The sequence below is a fragment of the Sylvia atricapilla genome, chromosome 3 (assembly GCF_009819655.1).
Source record: "Sylvia atricapilla isolate bSylAtr1 chromosome 3, bSylAtr1.pri, whole genome shotgun sequence".
NCBI classification, from domain to species: Eukaryota; Metazoa; Chordata; class Aves; order Passeriformes; family Sylviidae; genus Sylvia; species Sylvia atricapilla.
In genome coordinates, this window is record NC_089142.1 from 1,449,171 (window position 1) to 1,466,211 (window position 17,041).

General features: G+C 46.1%; 1 protein-coding gene across 3 annotated transcripts in view; it reads right to left on the minus strand.

Annotated features, from left to right (window-relative positions):
• LOC136358661 (elongator complex protein 3-like) overlaps positions 1 to 17,041 on the minus strand; it is a 38,673-nt gene that overhangs the window by 20,296 nt on the left and 1,336 nt on the right. For all 3 annotated transcript variants that reach the window (XM_066314579.1, XM_066314580.1, XM_066314581.1), the window contains exons 3-7: positions 16,195 to 16,333; positions 14,510 to 14,580; positions 12,757 to 12,820; positions 11,554 to 11,622; positions 10,678 to 10,832 (exon numbers count right to left, since the gene is read on the minus strand). In XM_066314579.1, the coding sequence (XP_066170676.1) occupies positions 10,678 to 10,832; positions 11,554 to 11,622; positions 12,757 to 12,820; positions 14,510 to 14,580; positions 16,195 to 16,333 (498 nt within the window). The remainder of the gene's footprint in view (positions 1 to 10,677; positions 10,833 to 11,553; positions 11,623 to 12,756; positions 12,821 to 14,509; positions 14,581 to 16,194; positions 16,334 to 17,041) is intronic.

Genomic DNA, 17,041 nt, shown 5'->3' on the forward strand with positions numbered 1-17,041 from the left:
CCACTGTGAGGGAGCAGCAATCCAAGGAGTAATTCCTGCAGCAATCCAGGATGAACACTCAGTGTCTCTTTGCTTTAAGCATCTCCTTCCAGGGAGTGAAAACCAGGAGATTCGGGCAGCATTTAGTCAGCGTTTCATTTTGGTCTCAGCTCTTTGCCAGCTCTTCACCACACTGACCCCAAAGCAGTGCACAGCCACAAAATAAAAACCAACCCAAAGCCCTGTGGAAAACTTCCACGCCCAAGATTTGCCCTTGATTTTTTCTCATCTTTGCCGTGTGATTACTTCAGGAAAAAGAACTTGAAAGAAAAACCATTCCGCCGCCTGTTGCCAGATCAATACAATCAACCATTAGGTCATAATTATAAAGACAACTTTCCCAGGGAAGAGTCAATACCGAGTTGCAGGCGTGGGCTAACAAAAGATGCAGGAAGGAAAAAAAAAAGAAGAAAAAAATAAAAATCCTTACATCTAAAATTACGGATGAAACGACACAACAGCCTCTTTTATTAAATCCGCCCTGAAATTCGAGTTTCTCCTCGCTGTGCTTGGTGCTGGGTGAGACTGACACCGACTCTCAAAACACCCAATTTCAGCCCTGATATCGACTCACTGCCCGAGGAAAGCTGCGTGCCCTGAGGAACAACCACTCCTCAGCTCTTCCTGAGGAAAAAACACCACCAACTCAATGCCCTGAAAGTGCTGCTGCACGGATAAAAGTGTCCAGCCCAAAAGCCTTTGCTTTTTAGTTTCTTTATCCACCTCTTTAAATGAGACTGAGCTCGTCCCCGTCTGACTCCGCCAGGGAAAACATTTAGCTCGAGGAAGGAAAACAGCTTGATTGCTGCTTTGAGGAAACCAAGGGATTGTATCCATAAAATTATAAAGAGAGATAATAAAAAGCAGCCATCAGCCAGAAGTGCCAGTGGAGAGCCGTGGCTCGGCTCATCTTGATCTCTTGCCAAAAGCAAGTCCCTCACCTATAAAGCTGCGACAGGATCGCGCTCAAAAAAAGGTGGAAAATGTCAAAATCCTCGGTTTTCCCCACAAAAACACTCCTGGGGTTTGCTGCAGCAGCTCCAGGAACTCCTGGTGCCTCTGCCCCAGCTCCTGGAGCTCCAAGGTGCCCACAGCTCCTCCTCCAGGGCACGGGGCTGGAACGAGATCCTTAAAGCCCTGGCCAAGGCGATTTTATGATTTTACTCAACTTTTAATGGTGGTTGAGTCATTGTTTGGGAAATGATTTCAGCTTTTAGCTGCTGCAGTGGCTCGGAACCGCATCGTCCTCGGGGCACAGCCATCCATCCCTCACGGCTCCAGGGACGATGTGCTGTCCTCAAGGAGAAACTCCCCGGGGTGGGCTGAGGGGAAATAATCTCCTGTCACGGATAAAACCCCCTCGTCAAATGCCACAGCCTGGATTTTCACCAGAAATACACGGGGAGGAGACAGCCAAAGGTGAGTGACCACTTGGTCTGCTCAGAGATTGAGGGCGTTGGGCTTCTCCTCCTCAGGAACAAGTGACAGGATAACAGCTTTGAGTTGTGCTACGGGTGGTTTCAGTCGAGTTTTAGGAATAATTTCATCCCTAGATGCCAAAAACATGGAAGTGGCACTTGGGGAGGTGGTTTAGTGCTGCTGGTTGACGGCTGGACCTTGATGACCTTAAAGGTCCTCTCCAAACTTAATTACTCCATGTTTCCACGATCTGGAAAAGAGAATGGAACCAAACACTGGAAGACAGAGGAGTATCTTCCATAAAGCAAGGATTGGCAGGAGCTCCAGGAGCCAGAAATGGGAGGTGGAGGTGGAAACTCCTCCTGTCCCAGCTCCTGGAGGGAGCCAAGGCTCCTGGGGTGGGATCCCTGTGGCATTTAGAGCAGGAGCTGGATCCTTCCTCACTGATTCCACCCCCTGCAAGGGGTTCATCAGGCGCCCAGGAACATCTGAGCTGAGCTCAGAACCCACAGCTCACCCCAGAGAACAAACAAACACACAAAAAGGGAGATGATTTTTAGCCACAGAAGAAATCCCGGCTGATTCCCGAGTTTTCAGACCGTCTCCGCAGACGAGGCAGGCAAAGGTCGTGCAGAGAGAGTCAAAAAACCAGGTCGTTGCACAACCCAAGGCCAGGACAGAGGGTGAGCAAATCAAGGCTGCACAAACACCCACCTCCAGCTCTGCATTCCCAAATTTTGAGCATCCAACTTCCCGAACTTCTGAGCTACGGGAAGCGCAGGTGTATTTCGAACGAAACCATCCCTGCTCTGCCTGGCACAGAGCTCCCCAAACCCCTGCTCGACACCCTCCTGGAAAAGTATGAAAATTAAACTTCCTTTTTTTTACTTTTTTCCCTTTTTCCCCCTCCTCGTTCCGCGCCGATTGCACCCACCATGTCACCAGAAAATGAGTTTTCTTTCAAATTAATTTAGCGCCGTTGAAAGGCGGGCGGGCTCCGGGTTTACAGCGTCAATGAGGCGAGCAGAGTGCAGCTGAGGGAACCATAAACCACATCTCCCTATTTCACCAGCTCATTGTCAGCCGGGCTGCAAAGCAATCTCTGCTGAAGGCAGGCAGGGAAAAGGGGAGCGTGAGTCCCCTGTCAGCGCTGCGGGGCACTGGAGGATCGGGTTGGATCGCTCCCATCCTTCTGCAGCTCGGGGAAATCAGAAATATTGGAGTTTGTGCCTGCTTGGAAAGTCAGGGTGTAACAGCGACAGCTCCTGCAGGCTGCTGAAAACGATGAGGGGATTAACCCACAAGGATGGTGTGAAGGATGTAGGAATTCACCCAAAAATCTGTGGGAAATGTAGTGGATAAATTCGCGTATCAAAGATTTGGTCTGTTAAAAAGCCACTCCAGGGCATCTCCGAGATTCCAAGAGCTGTGGTGGAAGCTGTGAAACCACAACATTTGTGACAGAAATGACACGGCCGGACTGGAGATGGCCCATTCATCAATGATGGGCCTCCACTTCACTGCTGCTGGACATCTGATATCAATATTGATAGGGGATCCTGAGGATGATCAAATTAATACCCCAAAGGAGAAATCCAGGAAGATTCTGAATCGTCTTTCCATACTTACGGGAACCCCTTTCAAGACCTCACTTGGAAATAGAGAGACACATGAATATTTGGACTGTCAATGGACTTATCCTCAGGACAAATAAACTGTATAAAAACCCTACTCCAAGACCCAGTGATGTGTGGCTGAGGTTGGATGGTGCCGTTGTTACCGTCACTCTGCCCACCCAGCAATCCATCGACGTTGTCCAGTTTTATTGTGGCTTTTAAATTTTTTTTTTTTTGAAATTTGCTAAATCAATTCTGTTATTTTGTATTGGCTTCTTATAATTTATAACAAATCTCACTCACGCACAGCACCGCCCTGTTCTCTCCGTGACATCACCTCTGGGTCACCGGCACAACCGGAATTAAAAAACCCTGTAATCACCGGGGCCAGGTTCAAACTCACACAGGTGGCCAAGCCCTGGAAAAAAAAAAAGAGCTCCATCTCCAGGCACCAAGCCCAGCTGGCCGCTCGGATCCCACCCCACCATTAACACTTTAGCGCGGGTCACCGGAGAACTTGTTGTGCTTGGCCAAATTACACAGGCGCAGCAGCAGAAAACGAGCAGAGTATTCCCTCTGGCAGGTGTTCAGCAGTAATTTGCTGAAAACGTCCAGGAAAGAGCAGGGGAAATTCATTATTCAGCTCTGACAATGTCACGACCGAGGAGGCCGTGGTGACGCCGTTTCCACCAGCGCGGGGGAAAATGTGGATTTTACCAGAATATCGCTGGTAATTCCTGAGTAAACACCTCGGAATCCTCGGAGGGAGATGGGTTTGATCCCAGTGTCCCCCCCTGGAAAACCCACAGGGCCAAGGAGGCGTGGGTTTGGCTTCCTCGTGTGCGTTTCATTCCAGGCTGGAACATTTCACACGCAGGAGGAACAGTCACAGGGCAGATAACGGGATAAGCAATCCCATTCCACGGCTGAGGAAGGGAAGAAAATGGAAAGCTCCCCTGCCACGAGATTAGGATCTGATGAAATGACTTTTTGGCTCACAGAGCTTCCAAATAACATCAACTCCAGCAGTTAAAAGTTGGAAAATGCGGCAGGAAATGAGCAGCACCCGGGGCAACAAAGACCAGACCAGCTTCGGGATAAAATTCCTTAAATTCTGCAAGACTGATGAAGGCAGATAAGGGATAAACACGAATGGGTTTTAATGGCCAATACAGGACAGACTGGGTGGGAAGGGACCTGAAAGCTCATCCCATTCCAACCTGGACACTTTCCACAGCCTCAGGTTGCTCCAACCCGGTCTTGGACATTTCCAGGGATGAGGAACCTCTCTGGGAAATCTGTGCCCAGCGCCTCACCACATCCAACGCTTAGAAACAAAGAAAACCTGCCTGTTTTTTCCAGAATTATTAGGAGCTAGGCTCCAAATCTCTGGGAACAAAAGGAAATTTAGGCAGATTTTCTGCTGCAAACGATCTGGCACTGAAACAACAGCCACTTATCTCCTGCCTGGCCCGCTCAGATGTCCGGAGGGATTTGACAGACAAGCTCTGATGGATCCAGCCACGGCAATTTCCAACGCTATTCCCTCCCTCCTGCCAGGAGCCAGGCACAGGAGGGGACACGGTGAGTCCCCACATCCCAATCGGAGCTGAACCCGGCAATTTGGAGCTTCAAGAGCCTCCCTGTCACTGCACCCACTCATTATGGCAGGGCCAGGGGTGGGAGCTGACTGTCAAACCCCGGCGATTTTTAATTCCCCGCTCCCCCCCTGGGCAGAGAAGGAGCTTCTTAACTCTGCTCTCCTCCTCAAAATTCCATGGATTTGCCCCGGGGGGAGGAGCTGCCTGCTCTGGAAGGGGTCACCTGGAGCAGAGGGTCAAGGTAGATAAAAGGAGAACTGGCATGAATCACCGCAGAGTGAGTCAAAGCCCGGCTATTGGCTTGGTATTTGTTGGGGTTTTTTTTTTGCTGGAGTCACAATTAGCAACTCGGGAAGCTCAATTAAGAGACATTAGCGGAGCGGAGCTGTGTACGGCGATGGAATTGCAGGGCAGCTCCTTTCCCTGCCTGCAGGAGTGAAATGGGGAGGTGGAATGGGTTTGCTCTGACCTCTGGCCAGCAGCATTTCTCACCCTGGGGTCAGAGGAATACAGGCACAAGCTGCTCGTTTGTTACCCCACAGATTTCACAGCATCTTTCAAAGGCTGAATTTTTGGTTAAAATACAGCGCCAGCCAAGCCCAGAATTCCCGGCAGGAACATGTCTCCCAGAAAAGGTCTTATTTGGGTAGTTCAGAACAGACTTCAGCTTTATAAAACACTTTTTTTAAAAGCAGGTTTGTTCCTCAGTATTGAGAGGCAAATTCGGGCGTCGCTGAGCTGTGAACCTTCACAATCACAGAATTCCAGAACTGGTTTGGGTGGGAAGAGACCTCAAAGCTCACCCAGTTCCAACCCCAACACCTTCCCCTAACCCAGACTGCTCCAAGCTGGCCTTGGACACTTCCAGGGATCCCTGGGAATTCTGTGCCAGGGCCTCCCCACGCTCACAGCCAACAATTCCTTCCCATATCCCATCCATCCCTGCCCTCTGCCTCCAGCCACCACCAGGATTTCTTGGAGCAGCCTCCACCAGAAGCATGGCTGGTACCTGAAATTTCTGTGGGAATTTGGGAATGGCTGGGGTTGGAAAAGGCCTCTGGAGACAATCCAGCCTCGAGCAGGTGGCACAGGATCAGATCCAGGTGGGATTTGAGGATCTCCAGGCTCCACAACCTCTCTGTGCCCTCATCCTCCAGGTTTTTCCTTTTGTACAACAGCGATCTTTCACACAAACCCCACGCTCTGATAATCACACAAAGCACGTCTTGCTCTGATCCGGCCTCTTGGGGACAGATTTCCAGCTGGGATTTAAAAAGGAATCTGCAGCTCCACATCCCAAACCGAGCACTGCAGGAGCTGCCAGAGCTCGGGGTTTGTTTTTCTCCCTCAATGGATTAAGAGGTCCTAAACTCTGATTATTCACAACCTGCATCTTCTCTTCCAGCAGAGCTTGGATTTATCCTCTTCCCAAAAAAACAACCCAAATCTGGCTTTTGGGATACCTGAAGGCAACTTCCCTCCCCGCCAGGATAATTGTGGATAAGTGCTCCCCAGCTCCAGGGAGGACACGGAGAATGCTGGAACACAAAAGGACTCCTGGCACAGGCAATCGATGGAAATCCAAGGAAAAGGTGGAGTCTGGGAGGAACCAAACGCAGCCATCGGCCCCCAGGGTTCTGGGATTCCATCTGGAAAAGGAGCTTTTTGAGGGATTGATGGCCCAGCTTGGGAATAACTGTGTCTGCTCTGCACCCGGGTGTTATCTCAGGCACAGAGAGACCTGAACTGCAGAGGATTTCAGGAGCTGCAAACTCCTGACTCTGTCACCCACAGCCTTACCGAACCCCAGGCAGCACACAGCACCCCTAAAACAAACTACTGAGAATCATAAATTATCTCCACGGCTCTTAAGATGCTGAAATCACAGAAATCACAAAAATCATGGAATTGGTTTGGGTGGGAAGGAACCTTCAAGATGATCCAATTCCAACCACCTTCTGTTAGATCAGGCTGCTCCAGCCTGGCCTTGGACACTTCAGGGGCAGCCACAGCTCCTCTGGGAATTCTATCCAAGGGCTACAGCCAGGAATGCCTTCCTAAGATCCCATGTAGCCCAGAATGGCAGTGGGAAGCCATTCCCTGTGTCCTGAGCCTCCATCCCTTGTCCCCAGTCCCTCTCCAGCTCTCCTGGAGCCCCTTTAGGCTCTGGAAGCGGCTCTGGGGTGTCCCAGGATCTTTCCTTTCTCCAGGTGAACATTCCCAGCTCTCCCAGCCCGCCTCAGCAGGAGAAGCCAGAGCTGCTGGTGCAGTCCCAGGAGCTGCAGGGACGCAGATCGCTGGTTTTCCTGCTTTTCCCAAAGCTCTCCTGGTTCCCTCATTAGGAGTCAGCTCCCGGCGGCTGCGGTGACTCACGGTGGCAGCTCAATAAGCCCAACATGACTCACGGGTCAGGTGAGAGGAGCAGCCATTCTCATTTGCATGTGCATTTTACACCTTCTTCAGCCTCTGATTGTCCTCGGAAAAGAGCAAAAAAAAAAAAAAAGCAGCCGCAATCAACTCTCAACACTCGGGGTTTGATGGGGAGCAGCTCCCGGAGGGGAAAAGACTGGAGCTTCTCCCAGAGGGAAAGAAAAAAAAAATTTCCATCCGGCAGAGATTCTTCAGCAGAATCCTTTGGTAATTGCAAACCTGCTCCTAAGGAAGGGAAGCTTATCACCGAGGCCACAGCCACCCAGAAGGGCCCAGAAATTCCAAAGTGGTGCTCTCAGGGAGAAAAATTAAAACTTTACTCCGTCTTCGCACAGAAGCAAAGATCCCCCCTGGCGCTGCAATTCTTTACTCACTCCTCGGCCGACCTATTTCTCAAGCAAACCCAAGCACCTCGAGCTAAGATCTCTCTGTCTGCACGCTCTAAAAAAGCGTTTATTACCCCAAAAAAGGGAGGCGCTGCAGAAATATTAAAACCCAGCAGCGCTTTCCTAGGGAATTCATTTCCTTCCTCCCCTCTCAACGGAGTCGCTGCGAAAAGCCTCCAAGTTTTCTTGTTTATCATCGCAAAAAAAAATTAAAAATCACACTTTTGATCGACGAGTTCATGCATTAATCTGCAAGAAAACCCGGAGCCACCTCGGGATTTCAGGTGAAATCCAAGGGCCAGCCCGGTTTGAGGGATAATTTCTTTATCCAGGTCCCAAGTGAGGGACAGCACCGACCTCCACGGCAGGCTTTGGCCATTTATGCTCGGAACTGCACGGAATCACATCCTTTTTATCAGATTAGCCGAGGCCAGGAGCCTCAGAGGGCTGGTGGAGATGAAGCATTACAAGAAGAAAATTGAAAATTACGTTGGGAGGAGGATGGAGGCCGGATTGATGAGGCCTCAGCTCGGGTGGGCGCGTGGCTGGCAGAGCAGGGCACGGGTTTGGGACAGAAATTACTGGGGAAAAAGGGGGAAACTGGGGTTTGGAGCAAGCTGGGAGAGTGTGGGATGCGATGAATGAAGGTTCCTTCCAAGCCAAAGCACGGCAGCATTCTGTGATTCTCTCCTGGATGAAGGTCCTTTCACACGTGAAGGAACCTCGGTACAAAATCTGAACTTAAATCGTGATTTGCCCAAGAAATAAAGCCTCCAGAATCCCACCTGGAGTGAGGGTGAGAGAGGCAGATCCCAGGGTACTGAAGAGTGCAGTGCCTGCAGCACAGAACAGGGAAAGACGCTCCCAGAACTCCCCACAGCCTCAGCTGGAAAGCGGTGAAGGAGCTGAATCCTCTCCACAAAGAGAAATCCACCCAACCCTGGCTGCTCATTTCAGGTGTCACTGGCCATCCCAGCTGAGGCTGCAGTGACACCGTGCAACAACCACGCTCCAGAAGCACAAAAAGCAGAAGCTCTGATTCATCTCCGAGCCCTTTTCCTCCACCTTACAACACGTAGGAAATGCAGCTCCAGCAACTCCCACAGAACTCCCATTCACCAAGCATTTAGCCTGAGTTTTATGTTTAAAAAAAACCCCACACCCTTATTGATGTGCTGAAGAACCCACACGTTGCCAGGGCAGGTTTTTTCTTGTCACCCTGCTCTATCTGTGTCGCTCTGACTCCACGGAGTCACTCTGGGTTTAAAATTGCTGTGGCAGAAATAGTTCCCCTGATTATCTGCAGAGCAAAGGCCAAGGCTGCTGCTTGAAAAATTATTTTAGGCCCAGTAAAATCAGCTAAGACACCTGCAGCAGGGAAAAAAAAAATAAAAAATGGACTTCCCACACTGTGAATCACAGCAGTAATTTGAATGGACAACCTGCAACCACCACGTTCCTTCCCCGGGGAGCCGTGTCCTTCAGAAACTCTTTGCCCAACTTGTTTGCTATTTTATCTCGATAAAACCCACTTGGAAAGAGCAGCAGGGAGCTTTTTTGTTTGGTCTTTGAGCGAAGAGAGGCGGGGGAAGAAGGAAAAAAAAAAAACCACCAGAAAAAGGCAAAGAAAAGCAGCAGAAGCGTTTGGTGCCCTCCAGAGGAAAAACCAAATCAAGCCGCAGCTTTGAGATACAAAGGACTGGTTTTAAAATCACTTCTGCTGGAGATTACAGCTCTAAAATCACTCCTATTGGAGATAAAAGTTCTAAGATCACTCCTCTTGCAGGTGGCAGCCCCAAAATCACTTCTCTTAGAGGGGACAAGGTCACAAACCAAAACCCCACCACAAGAAGGCAGCAAACTGAACCCACTCAGGGGGACGCTGCCTCATTGAACAACTCCCAAACATCAACCCTCTCTGCTTTTCCTGCCCAAACGGGTTTGCTAAAAAAATATGGATATTGATCTAATACCGATATCCAACTCTGACTGACACAGACTCTCTAACAGTTTGAAGTTACAAAGTGTGTGTTTATCACGGCACCGAGCACCTCCCAAATACACAACTGGAATTTACAGATGATCACAGGGTCTTTTTATGTACAAAATTGTTGAATACCCAAAACACAAATGCATATTCACGACTCTGGTCCATCCCATTCCCTGCTTCGTATGGTAATTAGCCAAAAAGCAATTAAGCACGAGTAGTTTGTCCTTTTTATGGGGTGGGGTCTCAAAATGATGAAGTAAGATGAGTTTTCCTCGCTTTGCCTTTTTAACCTTTTATTGTTGGTGACACCTGAATCCTGTTTTCTCAAGACTCTCTGATTTATGATCACATTGTGTTCTTGGAGTCTATTGATTAAGTAGGTCTCCTGACTGATCAGTTCCTTAAATCCGGTTTTATTAAAAAAAGGGAAGTTTACCTCAGCAATATCTAGTTTAACTAAAATCCTTAATTCTTCAAAATGTAAAGGGAAGTAAGTCTACATCAGCAATGTCTAGTTTAACTAAAATCCTTAATTCTTCAAAATGTAAAGGGAAATCTACATCAGCAATATCTAGTTTAACTAAAATCCTTAATTCTTCAAAATGTAAAGGGAAATCTACATCAGCAATATCTAGTTTAACTAAAATCCTTAATTCTTCAAAATGTAAAGGGAAGTTTATCCCAGCAATATCTAGTTTAACTAAAATCCTTAATTTCTTCAAAATTAATATCTCAGAACAGCACGGAGAATTCAGCATTTGCTGCCCCCTGCCTGGATCAGGCCGTGGTTTCCGAGCTCAGGAGGAGAATGTGACACCCAGGTGCTGCAGGTTTGGGGCTGAGTCATCCCTGACGTCCCAGGCAGGAGAAAACCAAAAAGAACAAACCCCCCGTGGCCCTGGAGTTTCGTCACAACATCCAAATCGAGGTGACGAGGCGTGACAAGAGGCTGGAACGCCAAAAAAATAATTTAAAATAAAAAATCAAAAAGGGGGAAAAAAAAAAAAAAACCCAAAACTTTGGCTTTTCCTGCGTTTTCAGGAGGGTGCTGCTTTGCAGAGCTATAGATATCCCCTGCCCAAAAAATATATTTAATGAACACTCCCTTCCAAAAAAAAAATTAATATATAATTCCTTTCAGTGTTTTATTTTTTTAAAGAATAAACAATTTAAACTCTCAGCAATCCCCTCCTCACCTGACAGCCTCTGCCACGTTGTTGGAAGTGTGACCCGACAGGGCGTCGTGCAGGTTCCTGATGAAATAATCTCTGTAATCCTCGGGCAAAGCCATGAAGGTGCCACCCATCACGATGAATTCCACTTTGTCCACGCTGTGGCCCAGCTGCTTCAGCTGAAAAAAAAGTATTAAAAATATCACAGCGGGGTAAAAACCTTCAGAAGGAGAGATTTGTCTGTAAGCATCGAGTTTTTTTACGTCGTGTTTCCTTCTTCGGTTGTTTTGTGAATGAGAAATTAATATTTTTTTTTATAAACTTCCCCTTGCAAAAAAAAAAACAAAACAAACCAACCCTTCAAAAGTAATTTTTTTTTCTACTGTGAGAATTCAGTGCAGGTATTGAACCCACTTTCCTGAAAAATGAGACTTATTTGAGTTACTGGTTCCATTTTGAAATAACCTGAATTTGGCCAAAATAGGCAAAAAAAAAAAAAAAAAAAAAATTTCTTTGAATCTCCTTTGATTCTTGTAGAACAAAACTCTGCTTCAAATCTTGAGGGAGAAAACACTGAAAACACTGAACTCATGGAGAATTTTCCAGAGGATTTGGAGATAAAGAGGAAACTGATCGAAGCAGAACAGGACTGAGAAACTTTTCCCATCCAACTCCCAGAGAAACACTCAAATAAAATAATTTCGGAATTATTATTAAAACCCAGCAATTGCACAGAACACATCTCAGGAGGGGCTCAAAACTCCACCATTTATTGAATGGAAACGAGAGCTGCACAGTTGAAAACTTAATTTTTGCAGCCCACCAGTTCAAGAAATTGAAACAATTCTCATTTAATTTTATTTTTTTTTTTGCATCCCAATCCCAAATTAAAAAATGTACCTGCTCCACTCTGTGCCTTGTCTGGAGGTAGGGATCGTACCGAGCTCGGATGGCCCTCATGGATGTTGGCTGAAAAAACCACAAAAAACCCTCATTTTAGAAACTTTTTATTCCCCACCCACCAGAACGGCGTAAAAGAACAAAATCCAGCTTTCAGCCTGCTGAAAACTTTAAATCCTGATGGACCCAAGGCCTTCAAACCCTCAAACCAAAACCCTGTAAAACCATAAATACGGACCTGGCGCCTTAAATTCTTAAAAAGACACATTTTTCACCCTGAGATGGCAACACGAGCCTAAAGCACGGGAATTATTCCATTTTCAGTGTTCTCCAACAGCTCAAACATCTCTGCAGTGAGTCACAGAAATGTTACAAAAATCACAAAAAAGTGTTTTCACCAATTACTCAGCCAGCCTCCTCTAGGCTCAGTCTGGGCTTCAAATAATCTTCAAATTAAACTTATTCCTTCAATTAAAATCCCTGAAACTTCCTTCTTTTCTGTCTGATGGAAGCCTACTGACCACATTTTAAGAAGAATTTTCTTTTGTAGCCTGGATTCACCTGGCATTTCCCATTTTTTTTCTTTCATGGGACAAGATTTAACTCACTGAGGTAACAACAGACAAAATTCCTGTTTAAATGGATTTCTCACTGGTTAATCCAGTTGGATCTTTACATCATTTTCCTACTTCACACCCCTACCACAGCTGTGAGTTTTTTGGTTCAATCCAGTCACAAGAATTCACTCACAAACTGCTGTTAAACTTTCTGCAGACAACAGGGAGGAAACAGTTTGGAAATATAAAAATTTAGGGAGATATCACTGCAGATAAAAGGGAATTAATGCAATTTCAGAGGCATTAACAGCTAAAAAAAAGAGGTTTCTTTAATCAGAATTTATATATATTTTTTTAATCCTGTAGGAACCTCTCCACTCCAATGTCTGGAGACCCTTCCTAGACAATTTTTAAAATTTTAACTCTTCCATTAATTGCTGTAATTAAGAATTTCACTCCTAGACTTTGAGCTGCTTTAGAACCCGAAGCTTATGAAAATCAGATTTTCACGGGTTTGATTTCTGTATTTGTATTTTTGGGGGTTTTTGTTCTTACAACAGGAGGGAGCTGCAGAAATAGAGCCCGGCCTAAACCAAAGCCAGGTTTAAGGAATGCTGGAATTCCCCCAAAACAGGGGAATCAGTACCTCATATCCTGTGTAGGACTGGGTGGAATATTCAAAATCAGAGTCAGGCCCCCCTGGGCAGTACCTGCAGAGTGAAAAAAAGAAAAACCAGAGAAAACAGGAATTAAACTCTCCAAATTCCAACATTTTCTGTGATTCCTTGATATCCAGGAATGCTAAGGGGTGGAGCTGAGCCTATCTGTGATTACAAACAGTAAATGGACAGTACAAAAGAGGAGTTTTAATTAATTTTAATGAGAATGGGATGTCCAAACCCAGCTAAGACCTGCCAAATCCCTACACTCACCTCGAGCAACCCAGTGAGACTTTCTGGAAGCAAAATCCATGAAAATATTTCTGGGATGCTGCATTATTTTATGGGAGCAGCCATCAAGTTTTGGGGGCAACTGCTACACACAGATTAATCTATATTAAAAAAAAATCACAATTTGAATGTTTTCCATGATTCTCTCAAGAGTATCACTTTATTTAGTGCATAATATGATTTTTTGTTGTTGTTGTTGCATGGAGAGATGTAAAATTGAGATATCTCCCTGTCCCACCACGGGCTTTCCCAAGAAATTTAGGGAATTTCAGAATTTTCATGGTGCACTTTTTTTTTCCTGAGCTTAGGAACGTTGTTATTTAACAAACAAAATTCTCCAAGTGCTCAGAGATGGATTCAAACTCCTCCAGCTCCGGCAGGAAAGGTGAGGGAGCATCCAGGGAATTTTCCTGATGGAGCAGATCCCACCTCCACCAAACCCAGCCCTGGGATAATTGATTTATTTCCTCACTGCCAGCTCACCCCGAGTCATCCGCCGCCGGTTATCAAATTAATTACAAATTAATCACCGTGCCCACGTTCAATTTGCTGGCCAAGGGTTTGTGCAGCTCAAATTCTGTTCCAGGCACAGAATTCACCTGGAACAGCTCAAGAGGAGCTGAAACAAAAGCCAGAGTGAAATCCATGGAATTCATGACGGGGAATGTTTGGAAATAAAAGAGGAGATGGGAAAAGCACAGCCAAGATCTCAAAGTGAAGGAAATGAGGAAAAAGAATTCAAGGTAAGCAGCCAAACTTGTGTTTCTTTAACTGGAATAAAGCTGGGATAATTCCAGGAGATTTTGGCTCTGCCATTCCAGACACAGCAGGGACACAAATCCCACCAGATTCTTAAGGAATTAACGATAAATTAATAACCAGGAGGGCAGGAGTCAAATATGGAACGGAGGGTTTGGGTCAGGAAAGGAGGAGGTTTTATCTCCTTGAGGAAGAGGTGGGAAAAAAATCAGGTTTTGGTGTGGTGTGGGAGGGCTCCACAACGCAGCCCCAAAATGCTGCTGGGTTTAGACAGGAAAGCTGGAAAAATCAACTTTTGGCTCACAAAAGGGTGGAAAAGACCTCCAAGAGCCCCCAGTCAAACCACCCCCAGCACGGATCCGTGCCCCTGAGTGCCACATCCACAGGGAATTTCAATCCCCTCGGGGATGGGGGCTCCAGCACTGCCCAGGGATGGGAATTCCAGGCAGGAATTGTTCCCAAAACCCAACCTGAACCTCCCCTGGGTGCAACTCCAGGCTGTTCCCTTTTACCCTGTCCCTCATTCCCTGGGAGCAGAGCACACTCGGCTCCTCCTGGGGAATCCCAGACTGGAAAAAATTCCCTCTGGAGCCTCCCTGGACACTCCCCATCCCCACAGGGTCCCTGCAGGAGGACAGAAGTGACCCCCAGGGGCACATCTGGGCACATCTGGGCCGTCTCCATACTCACACACAGATGTTGCCCGTGAAGTTGATGTGGGGGCACCGGTGGGGTTTGCACATCACGGCCACCACGGCGATCTGTGAGGGGGGGAAATCACAGGAATTACCCCTGGGACCACCCAAAGGACACAGCTTCCTGCAGGGGGGCAGCTGGGGGTTGGTTTTGGGGTGTCCCCCGTGCTGAAAGAGCCCTGGGGGAGCCCCCGAAGGGGAAAACGAAACCAGCGAGAAACGGGAAACCCTTAATTAATCTCATTAAATATTGTTTAATGTTCTCAGGGTTCAGGGTAAATTGGGGTCAGATATGAAGAATTAAGTGGTTTCAGGGTAAATTAAGAGTTTGAAATGAACAATTAGGTGGTTTCAGTGTAAATTGGGGTCTGATACAAAGAATTAGAGGGTTTCACAGTAAATTTGGGTCAGATATGAAAAATTAGGTGGTTTCAGTGTAAATTAGAGTTTGATACAAAGAATTAGAGGGTTTCAAGGTAATTTAGGGTCTGATATGAAGAATATGAAGAATTAGGGGGTTTCAGTGTAAATTGGGGTCTGATATGAGAAATTAGGGGGTTTCAGTGTAATTCAGTGTAAATTAAGAGTTTGATATAAAGAATTAGAGGGTTCCAAGGTAATTTAAGGTCTGATATGAAGAATTTGGTGGTTTCAGTGTAAATTAAGAGTCTCACACAAAGAATTAGGGAGTTTCAGTGTAAACTGGGGTCAGATATGAAGAATTAGGTGGTTTCAGTGTAATTCAGTGTAAATTAAGAGTTTGATACAAAGAATTAGAGGGTTTCAAGGTAATTTAGGGTCTGATATGAAGAATTAGGTGGTTTCAATGTAAATTTGGGTCAGATATGAAAAATTAGGGAGTTCAGTGTAAATTAAAGAGTCTCATACAAAGTATTTGGGGATTTCAGTGTAAATTTGGGGTCTGATATTAAAAATTAGGGTGTTTCAGTGTAAATTGGGGTCTGATACAAAGAATTAGGGGGTTTCAATGTAAATTTGGGTTTGGTTCAAAGAATTAGGTGGGTTCAGTGTAACTTTGGGTCTGATATGAAGAATTAGAGGGTTTGAAAGTAATTTAGGGTCTGATATGAAGAATTAGAGGATTTCAGTGTAAATTCAGAGTTTGATTTTAAGATTTAGGTGGTTTCAGTGTAAATTGGGGTCTGATATGAAGAATTAAGTGGTTTCTGCATAAATTTGGGTCTGATTCAGAGAATTACGTGGTTTCAGTGTAAATTGGGGTCTGACATGAAGAATTGCATGGTTTCAGGATAAACTGAGGTCTGACCCAAAGAATTAGGTGGTTTCAGTGTAAGCTGGGGTCTGATCTGAAGAATTAGTTGGTTTCAGGGTAAATTGGATTAATTGCTCTGCTAAAAAGATCCACAGCGACACGGACACAACCCCCCTCTTCCCTCAGGGAAAAATCCCAGAACATTTGGGTTGGAAGCACCTTAAATCCCACCCCATTCCAATCCTAACCCCTTCAACTATCCCAGGCTGTTCCTTGGACACTCCCAAGGGAAAACCTTCAAGGCAAAAACCATCCCCAGCAAGATTTTTCCCCGTGGGCACGGCAAACCATTTCCCCATCCCGGTTTTGGGCAGGAATTCACCCCAAACTTTGTGCTGGGAGCAGCGAGGGCGTGAGGGAAGGAAGGAAAACCAGTTTTGCCTCACCCCACTGGCTGTCCTGATGGGCTTGGCCTTGAGCTTTGGCAGCAGAACCTTCCTGAACTGCGGAGGGACGGCGGCGATGATGTCGACGAGCCGGGGCTGCGCCGGCAGCCCGTACTTGGCCGAGGTTTTGGTCTTCAGCCTGGCACCAAATAAAAATAAACAGCCCCAAAGTCACCCAAACCAGCCCCTGGCTCCCACAGAGATCCTCCAGCTCTGCTCTCCAGCCTGAAGGGTTGAAATGCAAACGGAAAACACAGAAAATAAACCCAAAAAACCGCCGGCGGGTTTTTATTTATTTTTCCGTGTGCTCCTCTTCTAAATTTAAACTTCCTAATTTCCATCTGAGCTATTTTTATTTTAAACCCTAATGATCTAAATTATTCCCTAAATTATTATTAAATTTCATCCCAATTTCCTTGATTTTTTCCTTAATTTTTTCCTTAAATTTTCCTTAAAATTTCCTGAATTTTCCCTTCCAAATCCAGCTGGTTTTGCCCTGCCTTTGTGCAGCCTGGCAAAGCTCCTGCCTGTTCATTTTCAGGGACAGCTCCTGAGTGAAGTTTAATTCCTGATGATGATTAATTCATGTGTTCAACCCTTACACAGGGGTTAAAATTCAGGGAAATTCAGGTTTTTTTCCTCCACACAAATAAAGGAGGAAGAAATTCCTGTAAACATCAAATTCAGGTTTTTTTCCTCCACACAAATAAAAGAGGGAGAAATTCCTGTAAACACCAAAATCAGGGTTTTTTACTCCACATAAATAAAGAGGAAGAAATTCCTGTAAACACCAAAATCAGGTTTTTTTCCTCCACACAAATAAAGGAGGAAGAAATTCCTGTAAACA